Source organism: Equus quagga, chromosome 7, assembly GCF_021613505.1.
Source record: "Equus quagga isolate Etosha38 chromosome 7, UCLA_HA_Equagga_1.0, whole genome shotgun sequence".
Classification (NCBI taxonomy): Eukaryota; Metazoa; Chordata; class Mammalia; order Perissodactyla; family Equidae; genus Equus; species Equus quagga.
Window position 1 is genome coordinate 93,042,190 of NC_060273.1, and position 15,713 is coordinate 93,057,902.

Here is a 15,713-nt window from a genome sequence, read left to right on the forward strand (position 1 = left end):
GTTTATAACTGAAAAGCAAAAGAAAGGGCTCTCTTACCTTACAATAAGAAGATATAATAGCAGGCAGAGCTGGTAGAATCACTTCATTGCTGATGGTTTCCAACGGAGTAATCCTCCTGGAGCTAACGTCAGCCAAACCTGCAGCATTTAGGAGACTGTGGGGTCTGAACTCGTGTTTAGGAAAATGTTAATACGTATTTGAAACTTCATCTGACAACCATCCTGCAATACTCATTGCACAACAGAGGAAATTTTCAGCCCTGCTTTTTAATTTTCTTCTCTTTTGCGGGCTTAGGGACGGACCTCAATGTTATTTTAACTTAGTTTCCTCCAGGCAAGGAGATTTACTTAACTAGGTAGCCAATCAAGAAACCCTGTTACTGAACATTTTGTATAGTGCAGGCTGGCTGCTCCCTATGGTTTGTGGTGTGTCCGGAAAACAAAAGAGGCACAGGAGGGGAAGCTTAGCCTTTTAAATATGTCTAGAAGGAGGCTGACGGATATTCAAATAAAGTAACTATTTTTAGGTGTCCACTGGGCCAAGATAAATTCCAGCAAAATGGTCCTAAAAGCAGAGGTGTGATTTTTCTTAGTTGCAGGAGTTCAAGTCTGCGAAGGAACAATAGCTAGGAATTGGCTTGGAACGCTGCTCTTGCACATATAAGCAGAAAGAAGGGCTTGCCATTCTCTTCTGATCACACTGAAACTTAAGGAAGAATTGCTTCCTCCTGGAGATTTATCGTTGCAATCCAGCAATTGTTGGAAATGTGACATCACAGGATTTTTCTAGCAGATGTGTGCAGATCCAGATAAACATGAAGGTTTGCAGCCATGATGCAAGGAATCTATCCAGATAAGCCACAAATAGAACGGTTCCTTTCTCCTTGAAGTCTTTACAGGTTTTGGAAACTGGCTGTGACAATAAATCCTGAATGTGGGCCAATAAAGGCCACCACCATCAGTAACATGACTAGTAACTTCTCAATCTAACTTAGTATTTACTCCCTGTACCTGCTCTTTAATGCCTGTAGCAAGTTTATGAAAGTTTTAAATATGTTAATTTTTAAAGTACATCTCTTTTGACACATGACTATAAGAGAAATAAATGCTACGAGTAATGATAGATGACTTTAGTAATTTGCTTACATGTTCTTTGTGCTAAATTAATGTAAATATGATGTTACATTATGATTAACATAAAAATAATGATGTGAAGGAGAAACCTAAGGTGAGAGAAGGGAAGTGTGCGTTATTCACCTGTGAATAGCAAAATTTTTTCAGTAAGGGACAACAGATGTAAAAAAAAGGGAGAAAGCTTAGTGTAAAATGGAAGCTCTCTTCCATCTCTCACGGACTGTTCTTTTCCTGAAATCAGATAACATGTTTTACCTGTGTTGTAGGGTGAGTTTTCCTCAATCACATACCACCTCTCCCTGCCCAACCAGTCCCTCTCTCTCTCCCACTAAGCCAAGACCTAGTCCTTGAGTCTGGAACTTACAGGGCATAAGGGAACAGAATATGGGTTTTTGTGATATAACTCAAGTTGGAGAAGGAAATAAAGACTCTTTCAGCATAAGTTACAGGAGGCATACAGACTAGACTATGTTCATCTTTGCCAAGAGGAGAGAAGTACCGCTACCACCTCCACTCGTAGGATCTTAAGCACCATCCGCACCCTACTCTACCACCCTACCTAGCAGAGGAAGGGGAGAAAGTAGAGAGAAAGGATAGCTCACAACTAATGCTAACCCAAGAGGTGGCTGAACCTTGAAGAAGGGGAGAAAGTAAAAGGAGGAGGGAACAGGAGGAAGGTCAAGAAGGTGTCAGCTAGGGTCATCTGAGAAGCAGCCATCAAAGTGGGATTAGAAGTGCAAGAGATTTGTTGAGGGACATATCTATGAAGGGTAAAGGGGCAGCGAGTGGGCAGGGAGAGCCTTCAGATTGTGATGCAGGGCTGACCCCTGTGAACAGAGAGAGAGAAGGAGGGGTTGGGTAGGAAGAGCCTCAGACCACAGCACATTTTGGAGAAAGTTTTGACCACGTTAAGGGAAGTCCTAGGCCACAGTTGTCCCTTAGAGGAGTCCCCTGGCAGAAAGATATGCTCTGGTTCTAATACCTCTGCTGCACTCAGTCACTGGCTAAGAAAACTTGGGGGGAAGTGTGGCCTTGGGGTGAGAGCTACGAAACAGCTGAAGACCCTTCTCACAGCAAGTTTTCTTGAAGATAGCTGAGCGGGGTTAACTTCAAGGCCACCACAAGGAGGAATACATGGTGCTGACACAAGAGTGTCACAATGAAGACTCTACGGGTGTAGGACTAAGGCCTTGGATCTGAGTTAGAGCAAGAAGACAAGTCAAATAGACAACTCACTTCTGAATCTCTGCCCACTTGTCTGTGAGTTGGAAAATATTGCTTGATCAAGTTAAGGGCTGATTGAACATATTCCAAGATTCTCTGAGTCTGACAAGCTACCAGTAAGGCCATTTGGCTGTGGATATATAGTGCTGTGTTCTGATTTGTGATTCTTATTTTGACAATCACATTACATGAGATGAGTAGCCAATCACTGTATCTGAGTATATTCCTGCCCCTATTAGATGTGAACCTTATAGGGCCCCTGCTTGACCTTAGCCAAACCAAAATTTATTTCTCCTTCCCCTCAACATCTTTGCCCGGTGAGTCCCCACCATGCATACTATTCTTCATCTTGCACTTTACATATGTGTGTATGTGATTTCTACCATCTTCAAAAGACAATACACAACTTGAAGCTAACAGTTGTCTCACACTTTGAATCAGCCTTGCCTTGCACGCACAGTTGGTGTGGGTTTCAACATCACTTAACTAAAATGGGCAGGATTGGGTGGGTTGGGGGATAAGGTGGGAAAAGAAATGATGAGAATATTTATATTTATCTCAGCTTATTTCTTTCAGAAGGTCTAGGGGTGACATAATAGAAGACACAGATGTGTTACAACCATTAAAAAAGGATAAAGAAGAACAAAGGAAGGGGGCGTGGTTGAGAGATATTGATATACTAGAAAAAACTAACCTAAGGATTGCTACTGAGATCGAATACAAACTTTACTTTTGACCTTTTCCTGGCAGGCAAGACAAAAAGGAAAGCACAAGTTAAATAAAGTTCTTGTTAGTTAATAAAAAGAAGCATGCCAGTTTTTCGATAGAAGCAGATTTTTTTCCTAGTTCTAACTCTAAGGAGAATTTATTTTATGACCCTTTGTGGAACCATTGGCTTTTTAAACATGTGATGGTTTCAATAACAGTTTTATAAAAAAAAAAATAGGAACTTTTTTCTATACGGTTATTTCTTATATTGATTTTTGGTAAATGCCACAGTTCAGAGATGACATTTCTTTGAGGACTTAGGATGTAGTTCAACCATCAGCAATGAAATGAGGTTGATGTATACATCTGGGCCCATAGCCTACGGAAAGACCCTGGGAATGGTACCTTACAATAATAATGACCACAGGCTACTATGTTAAGTTTCAATTTGACATTATTAGCAAACAAGTGAAGTTGTATTCAAATGGAATACAACTTTGGCTGCATTTCTTTGAAATTTGGCTAAATGGTTCTGCCCTGGCAACTACACTTTGATTTGACACTAGGCCTTCATCATAATAGAATAGTCTAAATTCCAAATATGTACAATGATCTAAAATTGATACCGGAAACTAATAGGATAGTGTATGTGAATCATACTTCAAGGAAGAAAAATGACTCCAGTATGTCCCAAACTCATAGTAAGAGAAACCACTCTGCGTATGTGACAGTGTTCTAAAGGAAAGTCCTCGGGTTTATAAACCAGGTTAAGCACTAAACACAATTAAACAAGTTTCTTTTATTCTGAGATTCTTCAAAACTTGAACATGCTAATATGCTGTCACAGATTGAGCTCTCTGGTAAGTAGACTCTGACCTCAAGATTGGTGTGCAGCAAGTTTCTTATAGATGGCTGTTGGGATCTGGGATGGATGTTTTGAGTTGTCTTAAATTGGGTGAGGGGCGGGGCCTGTATAGCCCCACATGGACCAGACATTGGATACAGGCTGCCCTGGGAAGGGATGTGCTCTTGGGCAAGGTGGCCCTCTTCAGCTAAGAGCAATTCCTGGAGAAGGTTAACACCTGAGGGCTCTGGGCCAGCAGCCCTGCCAGCAGCTGGGGGAATAAGTCCTTTGTTTCTGCAGGTGGTGCATCACAATGTATTACATGATTTTATATGCACTGTTTACCAAACTAGCAAAACATACTTTAATCCTGGAGCACAGCCAAACATCTCCTAGACCCTGGTGGATGGAATACAATTTATGAAATGTTGCTTTATTCCTACGACCTGGATGTGTACTCTATTCTGTATGATGAGGACATCGATTAGGTTTTATATTTGGCTATTCTGACCAGAAGCCAGAGCTTAGTGACTTGGTCAACAAAAAGAGCTTATTTTACTCACTTAACAAATAATAAGCAGGACAGTGCAGGGCTTATGCAGCTATTCATGGAATAAGGTTCTTTCTCCTTCCTTCTCTTCTGTTTTTGGCATGTGACTTTTGTTCTCATGGCTGCAAGAGGCACTGCTCTACCCCAAGGGGAAGAGGGGTGTAGGACAAGGGGAAAAACAGAAGTGCCAGGTAAGCTGCTTCCTCCACGAAGCTTTCTAAAGCATCGCTCTATGATTTCTACTGATTGTTCATTAGCCAGAACTGAGTCACATGACCATTCAAGGGCATCTGGGAAAGTAATTTTACCTGTGAACATTTAACTGTCTTCTCTTAATTAGGAAGAAAGGGAGAAGAAGTACTGAGAAGGCAACTAGCACTGACTACCACAAATAGAATTTCTAATTCTTCCTTCTTTGCTACTAATTGGCTGAACATTGCAAGAACAAACTCCGTAGAAACAAAAGATAAATATAGTTATAAAACATAAATGTGAGCACATCACAACAGATTGCTATATTTTTCAAATTTATCCTGTTCAACTCAGTCTTTTCACATTTCAGCAAAAGCACTAGGCATCTATTACCTTAGATTTATGGTTGCATTTTCACCACTTGGGACAGAGCTGTGTACATGGTAGGCATTTGCTCTGTGCGTGTGTACATTGTGTAAACCAAGGAACGAATTTGGCATGCGATATAGCACTGTCCTGTGTAATGTGGTCATAAAATATGTCTTCAACCTTGCTGGCATATTATGGGGAGCTCTGCAGAAGTGGTTGGGGAGTGGGTTTTAGTCTTTGTTTTGGTGTGCTTTTGTTTTGCTTATGCCACTGCCAGATGTGTAGCTTTCTGATGATTTGACTTCTATAAACATAGATTTTGGGAAATTTAGAAAAACAACAATTGAAAAGCTAGCCCTGTTATGATTAAACAAGAAAGTGCAATGACCCCATTCTTTATCGAAAAATTATTGTTCTGTCTTCTACCTATCCCAACCAGAAAAGAACCCTTACTTTCTATAATTATGATTTTTAAATTTCCTCCATCTGAAATAATAGTATTGAGTATGATTTTCAATCTATACACACAGTAAACATGAGTGCAATGACTCCAGTGACACTTTCCTAAAACACCCAATAGTCTCTTCTCCACACCTTCCACCAGGTTTAGGGTGCACCATTCTTCCCCTCTCCTTGAGAAAGGGTCCTTTTTGTTCAACTATCTGCTCAAATGCTGTCTCAATAGATAGTTCACAGCATCACAAAATTAAAGGCCATGATGAATGCCAGGAGGTTCTGCATGTCTAATATGCTCCCAGATGATGCCAATGCTGGTAGAGCCTGAACACATTTTGAATCGCAAGGTGCTTGTTTTAGAACTGGGTTGCACATTGAATCCTGGGGGAGTTTTTATAAATGCTGATGCCTGGGTTCCACTCCAGAGAGGGTGGATTTATTTGTTATTGGGTTCAACTTTGATATTAGATTTTTAAAAGCTCTCCCAGATGATTCTAATGTGCAGCAAAGTTTGATAACCACTGCTATAAACCAATAAGTCCCTTGAAATGTACAATTTGGTACAATTTATCTTATCCTTGTTTGTCCCCACTATGGTGGATACCAATGTTTGGGTCTTTTTTATTCAAGGAGAGTGCCTAGCTTGGGTCCTCTTTCTTGGCATGGGCTCAGAGTTTGTGGACTATGTCAGCATGTAGAAAGATGCTCGTTCTACTAACATGCTCTGGCAAGAAGGGAGAGGTGATTTACTTTTCATTGTAAACATAGGTCCAGCACATTTCTACTTACTGCAATTCCTTTGCCAGCCTTCTTCCAAGGAAGATCCTAGATAAAGGGTATAGAGATCTTAGGAACTGAGGGCAGAGAAGAGAGAAACAAGGGAAGGGAGATGACAGCAAAGAGGAAGGGGCGAGAGTAAAGAAGGGAAGGAGAGTGGGAAAAAGAGATAAAAAGCGGAGAGAGTGGAAGAAGAAGAATGAGTAGAAATGAGAAGATAAAGATAGATATAAGAGTACTGAAAAAAGTTGTTAGTAGATATTTACTAACCACCATCTATGAGAGGTGACACACAGATTCTGTTGAGATCAACAAACTTATGGTCTCATTAGAAGACAAGAATCAAGTACTTCAAAAGTTACATAAAACTATGCAATAGTAAAAGAATAAAGGGAAATAATACCAGAAATAATACAGGACCTATAGACAGAGTTACTAACAAATGGGAGCTTTGGGCAGTAGACAGCATGAACTCCATTTTTATGGGTAGAAATGGTATCAACTCTGTTGTAATAAATTCCTTACTCTTACTTTGCTCTATCAACTTAACTCCACATTAAGCATATTCTCCAGTAGGTGCCTACTGAAGAAATAACATTCAACCTATTTCATATCAGGAAGTCTTTCAGGGAATTTCTAAAAATATTTATTTTACAGTAATTTCCTCCAGCCTGTGCCATCCAGTATGTTGCTTATGAATATTCACTTTGAGAAAAAAATAAATTATCAAAATTTACTTGGAGTTACCCTTTGAGAGTCTCATCCCCACTCCCAACCCCATGATGCAAACCTAGAACTTTCTTATTAGGGTTGAGGTACTGATAACTAAGGTTTTATAAGACTAAATAATGGAAATTCAATCTGTTCAAAGTGGTGAAGGATGGGAATCTTGTTATCTTTTCTAAGAAACATTCTTAATTTAATGTGTTGAACTCTGGCAATACAAGTCCCTTTAGTGACATAAAAGCAGCCAGTCTTTACAAGACGCTGACAGATGTTGTGATAGCTTTTTTACAGTGGAGCTGAGTTTCCTGCTCTGCCGTATGTAATTAGGCATGTAGATAGAGCTTTACTCATTTTACTAGCCCAACGGGAGGGAGTTGGGGCAGGGACCCCAAAGCTCTGCTTATGAAAAGGAAACATTCTCTTTCTTTAACAAGTAACTGCATCTCAATTTCTACAAGAAATGTTTGTGTTTTTATTTAAGAAATTCTGCACAAAACTAAGTTTGTGGTAAGGAAAACATCATTTCTATTAATTTCAAGCAAACGTAATGTATCCATTTCATAAGGAACTTGGATGGTAAAGATATGGTACACATGTGATTTAAGAAGCAGCATTTAGATATGGTACACATGTGATTTAAGAGGCAGCCTTTTTAGTGTCCTAGCAAACTCCTTAAACACAGAATGCATTGTCTTGCAGTCTGGCTCATCTGAATCTGCTCGACTTTCCTATTTTACCTTTTTAAATTGTTTGTTCTGTGCATAGGACTGTGGTACCTAAAATGCTAGTGTCAGTAAACAGTTGAATTTCTGGAGTTTTCTAGGTCAAGGTAGCATCTCTTACTTTCAAGTTCTTGACATTTTTTTGCCATGTTTAATTGGGAACTCTGTGTCTGGCTCATAAAATCTCTGCAGAATGCCTAGCTCCCTTCAACTTTCAAGTTTAAAAGTACAGTTTGTCTAAGAAAATAACTGAGGCCCCTGGGGGACAGAGAGCACTCTTTGGATTGCCTTTCTTTGCAGGCTCCATTTTAGGGCCAAGTCCCAAAGGTTGACTCATGTGTGACTCCAGTGTCACCTCCTCTGCACCAAGCAGAAAATGTAGGAATCCATGTTTCACATGAGCTTGCCATATATTCTCTATTAGAAATCAAGCACTAGGACAGAGCAGTGAAATGTAAGGAAGCAATCAACGAGGGCACAAGAGGCCAAGGGGCCAAAACCAGAATAGGGCATCTCACTTGAGGAAAAGACAATGTGAGAATGCAGACCCACACAGCACCAGGCTCTAAAAACAGGAACTCACAGGACCCAAACAAGGACAGAGAAAACTGGGGAAATTCATAGACATGTTGCTCTGTAAGTTGGAAGGAGCCTGCCTCCTAGATGTGTGTGTAGGCCAGTCTTGACCTTTTCCAGCTTTATCAAGGAGGTAATGTCCCTTGCCCAAGATGAAAGAGTTGTCCAGAAGTAGAGCCAATTTCACTATTCATGCTTCCTGTGTACTAGTCCAGTGGGCAACTCACTAAGGAGATAGCATAATGCAGGACAGACAGACAGTGTAGTGGGATGATAAGTAAATGTGCACCAAAGCCAATTCTGCTATTTACCAGTAGTGTTACGTTGGACACAGGACTTAAACTTTCTGAACTTTAATTTTGTAATCTATAAAATGACAGTAATAATATCTCCACATAAGCGTGGCTGATACATAAAAGGCATTTAAATATTCGCTCCTTCTTCTATACCTCACTGCATCTCATCAAGTCCACGTTTATCAGAGGACTCACATATGCAAGATTACCTCATAATTCAGCACGTTGGTGTCTTTTGTCCACGCAGAATACAGAATGGTCCACATTTGATTGCAGTAACATTGCTAGAAACTGTTAATAGCATATAGTGCTCCCTCCTACTAGTAAGAATACATTCTGCTTTCAGACTAAAATTTGACAAGCCTCTTATAGGCCATGCCAACACTTTGAAAATAAAACTCTTGAAGTTTCAACAGAAATATATTTTTACATGATAGGACGAAACCATCTGGAACTTACTGCTTACATGGATTAAAAGCTGCATCAACAATAGGGCTGTTATGAACTCAGGCTCCACACTGTCTCCTAAAGGGATTAGACAGGCCTCATAATGTGTTAGAGGCAGAAAAAAGTGACCCAAGAAGGGGCTAAATCCTTAGTTGTCATTAGCATTTTCTCATGTCAACACTGCGATTTGAGAAGACAGAAGGAATTGACTTACTTTATATACTTGTCTGATCCTTTAGTACTTAATGAAAACTAGAATGTTTTATTTGACCCCTATGGGAAAACAGCTAAACTGGGCAGTTTGTTCCTGAAATAAAATATCAGCAATCAAAATACTCTCAAAATCCCTTAGAAATCAGAACATCACAGATTTATTTGAATGTAGGTACCCCAAGCTTATAGGTGACTGTTAACATTGCTTTATTTCCTTTATACCAAAAGTAGAAATGACAGAAAAAACACTCTTGACCGAAAGCAATACCACTGACCTGGTCTCATTGAGGAGCTGAGCCAAAACTGCCCATATTATGGGGAAAGGGAAATTCAATCAACATTAGCAAACACTCATGCAATTGATGAAATACAAAATGGAGTCAGTGGCTTGGTAAATGTCCTGTGGGTAGGCTGAATCAATCCAGTCTTAAAAAACATACATTTGCCCAATCATGCTTTTAAACAGCATCTCTTTAAAAACAAGTTATATTTACAAATATCATCCCAAAATGTGTCTGATATAGTCTACTATTATAAATTTAAGGCGTTCTGATATTCTGTTCTTCTGCTGGTGAAGCATTGTTCTCCTGGTTCTATTTCCATAGAGGATAATCCAGAGATTTCCAATGGTGTCCAAAGGGCAGCAATGAGAGAGAATAAAAAAAGTGATTTACAGGAAGAGTTCTTTTGGTTCTGGCTCAGCAATGTGCTTTATGCTGTAGGATTTCTTCACTTTTCTATTGATGGCATTATGCCTAAGCAGAAGAGAAACCACAAGGCCAAAATTAGATAAAACTATGGTCAAGTTACAAGACGTATAACACCACTAAACAGCTCACAAAAAATGGAAATTATCCTCACACAAACCACACTGAAGAACACTTCATTCCAGTAGGCAAATTATTCTCTTTTCGTATAAACTACGCTTTAAACAATAAAAGCAACAGTCATGTAATAACACACACTTAGTAAACAACTTTTTTCTTTTCCTTTTTTTGGGGGGGAAGATTAGCCCTGAGCTAACATCCACCACCAATCCTCCTCTTTTTTTGCTGAGGAAGATTGGCCCTGAGCTAACATCTGTGCCCATCTTTCTCTATTTTATATGTGGGATGCCTGCCACAGCATGGCTTGATAAGTGGCGCATAGGTCTGTGCCCGGGATCTGAACCAGTGAACCCTGGACCGCTGAAGTGGAGCTCATGAACTTAACTGCTATGCCACCCGGCTGGCCCTGACACACTTAGTGAACAGTTTTTAATTTTGCTCTGGAAGTAATTTCTCAATCATAGTGATTGGAATCCAGGCAAAATTGTACAGTCAATTTTATCAAAGTCAAACAAGACAGGAAGTACAGTACTGTTGGTCAAGCAAAATCAAGAGATATTTACAGTTTACATGGATTCACTGGTAACACCTTTTATTTTCTGATAATATTGAATATTAATAGTTTAAAGAAGATGCTTTTTCTTTGAGTATGTGATTCTGAGTAGTAGCATGTTAGAAGACCATAAGTAGGTAAATCTATGGGAAAAAGAAGAAACTAAGGAACAACAATGCTGTTTCCCCCTCAATACTTGATACCTAGTAAGCCTATGGAAAGAAGCACAAGCTCAAGACTTGGAACAGTTTTGCTTTTTAAGTGAATTTCCTTCTGGGTAGATGCATTCATTTTTATGAGATGTTAGTCCCATTCTGGGTATAAAATCTTCCAGACGGGAGTTATCTCCTGAGGGTGAGCAAACCTATATATTACTAAATTCCTTCTTGTTGCTACACCAGACAAAAACAAACTGTTTCTGGTAATGGTACTTGTGAACATGAGAACGTATTTGGATGGAGAACCCCAAGTTTCGTTTTATAGCCTCAAAATCATGCTTGCTTACAAAGACCATGCAGTCTATTCTCAGTGTTCTAGTAAATATTTGATCATCATCACCCTCTGAAAGTTATAATTCTTATTTTTGTTTATGCCTCTGAATAGACCTTTAGAGAGTTGTCCATGGGCAAGGAAGGGAAGAAAGTGAAAGAAAAATCTCGTTGGTTAAAAGACGTTCTAGGGACTTTCAACTAAACATGATGGGTTAAACACACATATTCATCACCCTTTCTTACAAAATAACTCTAAAATGAAAGTAAAGAAATAAATGAATCAGGGAAATGGGAGAGGAGATGATAGACAAAATGTCAATAATACTTCAGAAACGGGAAGGTGGATGGACACGTGGGATTGATTTTGTGAGCAGAAATCTAAGCCTACAGCCAGGCACCCGAACAAACTGATTTGCACTGCAAGACACAGGAACTAGAAGTACCAGGTACTTCTGAAGGGACAGTGAGTGCTGTGTGGGTGCTGAAAGTGGGAAGATTATTTGAAATTTATTTTTGGAAGTAGCAGTTCATACCCTAGATTACCTTCATGACTCAATGCAGCCAGGTGACTGCTCCTTTTCCAATGTGAAGGAAGACGGGAGGTTACAGTTTGGAAGGCATGAACCAGAGAGACTCTGAATTCAGCTGAAGTATGTGGAAATTATGAGATTAAGTGAAAGTCTCCCTATAGAACACAATTCTTAACCCGTCTCCTGCTAGTTTGACTCACAGAATCCCAACAATCAGGTTTATGAGCCCTAGCAGGAGACTGGAGTATCCTTATCTTGAGAAATAAACTGGCCAAGAGAAAAGACCTACAAATACTGACAATTAGTGAGTTTCCCAAGAAAAGAGCCTAGTACTCACCAGTTTCTGGGAAGCAACATCTACCCTTCAACAAGCCTCATCCATAAAGCCAGAGCTTCTACTCAGCTTTAGTGTCTTGTTCTTAAATATGAATGAGTTAGGGATCACCAGGCATATGAGGAAAGCACTACTATGAAAGACAGAGACCAAAATAAACAGAGAAATGGAAGTCAACGTGAATAGAGATAAATTAGGCAGGTGATGAGAACTTCAAAAAATTATAACCACAACAAGAAAAGAAAAACTGGGGAAAATGTTTGCAATTCATATCACAAAGGGTTACTCTTCATAATATGTAATATATAAAGAGCTGCTATAAATCAACAAGAAAAATACCAGAATCTCAGTAAAAATGAAGGATTAAAAATAGTTCCTTCATACAATGGAATAATATACAGCTATATAAAGGAATGAAGATTCTCTATACTATACATAAAGATCTGCAAGGTGTTAGGTGAAATAAAGCAAGAAGAAAAACTGTGTGTATAGTATGCCACCTTTATTGTAAAAAGGAAAGATAAAATATAGATTTGTATTTGTAACTAATTGTAAAATTTAAATGTCTTGCATATATGATGCTATAAAAAGGAAGAAAGAGAAAACTGACGAAGTGCTAGTAGAAATTAGCACTATTATAGTAGAAATAAAAAGTAGAAAGGTGGAAGGTAGCATTCCAGAAATATCCTAGAAAGAGCTAGAAAAAGCAAAAGCATGGGTAAACACAGAAGAATAGTTAGAAAATTTGAGGATTGGTCCAGTGTTTCTAACATGAGAGTAACAGGATTTGCAGAAACAGTGAACAGAGAAATTGGAGGGAAGAAAATTTTCAAAGAAATTGTATAAAAACATTTCCCAGAACTGAAGCAGATAGGTTTCCAGACTGAAAAAGACTGCTGAGTGCCCACGCCCCAGGAATGAAAATGGAATCATGGCAAAGCACCAAGAAATCAAAATACTGAGGATAAGGAGAAAAATTGTAAAAGCTTCCAAGGGATTAGCAATCAGAGAGGAAAGGAGCTACTCAACAGACACATCAGAAACAAGAAGAAAAGGAAACAATGTGTTTAAAAGACTCTAAGGGAAAATAATATCCTCCCCAGAATTCTACACCCAGCCAAACGTTCCTAATACATATGAGGGCAAATTGAAGATATTTTTAGACAAGTAAAGTCTCAAAAAAATTAGCGTTAGGAAGATGTGTTTACCAAAGCAAGAGAATAAACCAAAAAATGGGAAAAGACAGATTCAAGAAATAGGGCTCTTCACAGGAGGTAAGCAAAAGGAATCCTAGAATGATGTATATAGGAAACTCCAGGATGACAGCTGTGTAGACAGCAGCAGTCCAGACTAGGGCAGGAGGAAAGAGGGTGTCTCCAGGAACAGACTGAAAATGAGAGATACCTGATTTTTGTCTGATACCTGAATTTTTGTCTGATTTCTGTCTCCAGCAGCGTGTTTAGAAATGAATTGCAAACTAAGAAATCAAAATTATTGTCTCCAGGGAAAACATAAAGTTATATGAGAAAGGAAGTGTAATATAGTACACTGCACAGATCCACTGTGATTAATATTTAGATAGCGATACTAATAACAAACACTGAATCTGATTTAACCTCAAAGAGTGATATGACTATGTTGATGGTGGGAAAAAGAAGGAGGTGTGTGTTGTGCTGGGGTGGGGGGTAGAGCTGGATGCTAAAGTAGAGCTGGACAAATTTGGTTCATCGTTGAGAATATGGATTTTGGAACCAGACTGATTGAGTTCACACCCCAGCTCCACAATTCATTGCCATCTTTACTGTGAAATCTTGGGCAAGATACATAAACTCTCTGTGTCTTGGTTTCCAATCTGCAATATGTGGATAATAATAGTATCTACCATCTTGTGTCATTGAAGATTAAAACAGTTAATATGCATAAAGCACCTGGAATATTCTTTGGTACACTGTAGGTGCTTTATAAGTGTTAGCTATCATTTCTATCTTCTATAGTAGGATGCCAACAGATAATAGAGATAATATCTAAAATTGAAAATCTGTATGAGCGTGTTATTCAGGGGTACAGAATATTAGGGAAAAAATATCAAGTTAAAAGCAAGTGGTTGATTCAGGGAGTGAATAAAAGTTAAAAAATAAAAGTTAAAAAGAAGGCTTAGGTTGTAGTCTAAGGATACTATCATTTAGACATTGATGGAGCATTTTTCTTTAATATAAGAGGTGCTGTGCTCAAAAACACTAAAAAGAACACTTTCTGTACAACAAAACCCAGCACGATTAGCTCTGAGTCTATATCAAGTAAAATGTTAATCTGAGGCATTTATCTGAAGAATATCAGGATAATTCGAGCCTCCCAGGACCCTTCAATTACCTAGTTCTGAATTACCAGTATTCAAAGAACAAAGTGTTTGGGTAATTCTGGCATGAATTATTCAGATAATTTGCTGCTCCTTGATTTCATTTTTGGATATGAAGTCACATTCTCAGTGACCAAAATTGGAAAGAAGAAAAGGCTTAAATTTAAATAACAGTTTTTCAAGTAATTTAACTCGCTGACTCATCTAGGCATGGATTCCATATTTCCATAGCCCATGGTGACCAGACAGCAACTAACTTAGAGGATCAGTCTAAAATGGCCCAGAGGCATACACTACATTTCCACTGATAACCAAAATAGGGAGACTTGGCTGTTTTTGTGATCTCCTTCAGAGCTTTCCTGAGAGCATATCTATAAATCCCATCTACTAAGAAATGGGATTCTGGCTCAAAGATTGGAAATTTGTACTCAAAGTACCCAAACTGAAACTCACTGTAGGTAGGACTTGTGGACATGTAAGCCAAAGGTCTAGATTTACACAGAGCCCATCATTCTTTCTGTGGGATGACAAACTCAGTCCTTTTTGTTTTATTTCTTTTTCCCTCTTCTTCCTCTTTTCCTTTCTCTGGCTCTCCCTCTCTCCAAACATTTATGATGTCCCTACCGTGTGCCAGGCACCAAGATAGACACTGGGGGTATAAATGGGGGCATCGATGGTCATTGCTCTCATGGAATTCTTAGACCTTTCATGGGGCTTACTATGTTTTAACCATATCCTCTTTTAATTCTCTCTTGATTCCGATCTCGCTGAATGAAGGGACCAGGTCTTATTCCGGCACAGCAAAATGTGCAACTTAGAGCTAAAGATACTGTTGAAATGAGTGCTCTGGCGATCCAGGGATGTGGTGCTCAGGAAGGTTATACATCTACACTGTTCTCAGCATGGGAAGGAAAATCCAAAATGACTGTGGTTGAGGCAGGGATGCTTGGCGAAGGTACCGGAAGGTGTCTGGGTAAAGTCTCTATATGGTACTTTTAAACCTCAAAGGACTTGCTGCCTCTTTAAAACTCTGGCTGTAAGAAAGTTCACAGACAGGCCCTGCTCTTTTAACATACAAAGACATCCTAGTGGTGGCAGATGTGTGGTGTAAATATGACACTAATAGAACATGTGTCCCCTTTGGAGTTACACAATTCAAAACTGGACCCTGGGAGGAGTGAGGAAAAGAAGATGGAAGTGGGAGAAGGGAGCTGTTTGTTTTTAAGTTTTGTGACTAGACTTAAACCAGGATTAGCATGCTGAAAGAATGTACTTCTAGTGATATGATTTTGGATTCCAGGGCAGAACTCCCCTCTGCACCCTCCTACCTCTAGTTCATCAGTGTTCCACGTGTTCATTTCCTGCCTTCCAAGGACAGTGCTTTAAGA

The 15,713-nt window shown here is 39.2% G+C and overlaps 1 protein-coding gene across 4 annotated transcripts in view; it reads right to left on the minus strand.

The window, feature by feature from the left end:
• Positions 1-9,390: 9,390 nt before the first annotated feature.
• SNCAIP (synuclein alpha interacting protein) overlaps positions 9,391-15,713 on the minus strand; it is a 138,452-nt gene continuing 132,129 nt past the window's right edge. For all 4 annotated transcript variants that reach the window (XM_046665281.1, XM_046665284.1, XM_046665282.1 and 1 more), the window contains one exon: positions 9,391-9,989. In XM_046665281.1, the coding sequence (XP_046521237.1) occupies positions 9,905-9,989 (85 nt within the window). In that variant the 3' untranslated portion in view covers positions 9,391-9,904. The remainder of the gene's footprint in view (positions 9,990-15,713) is intronic.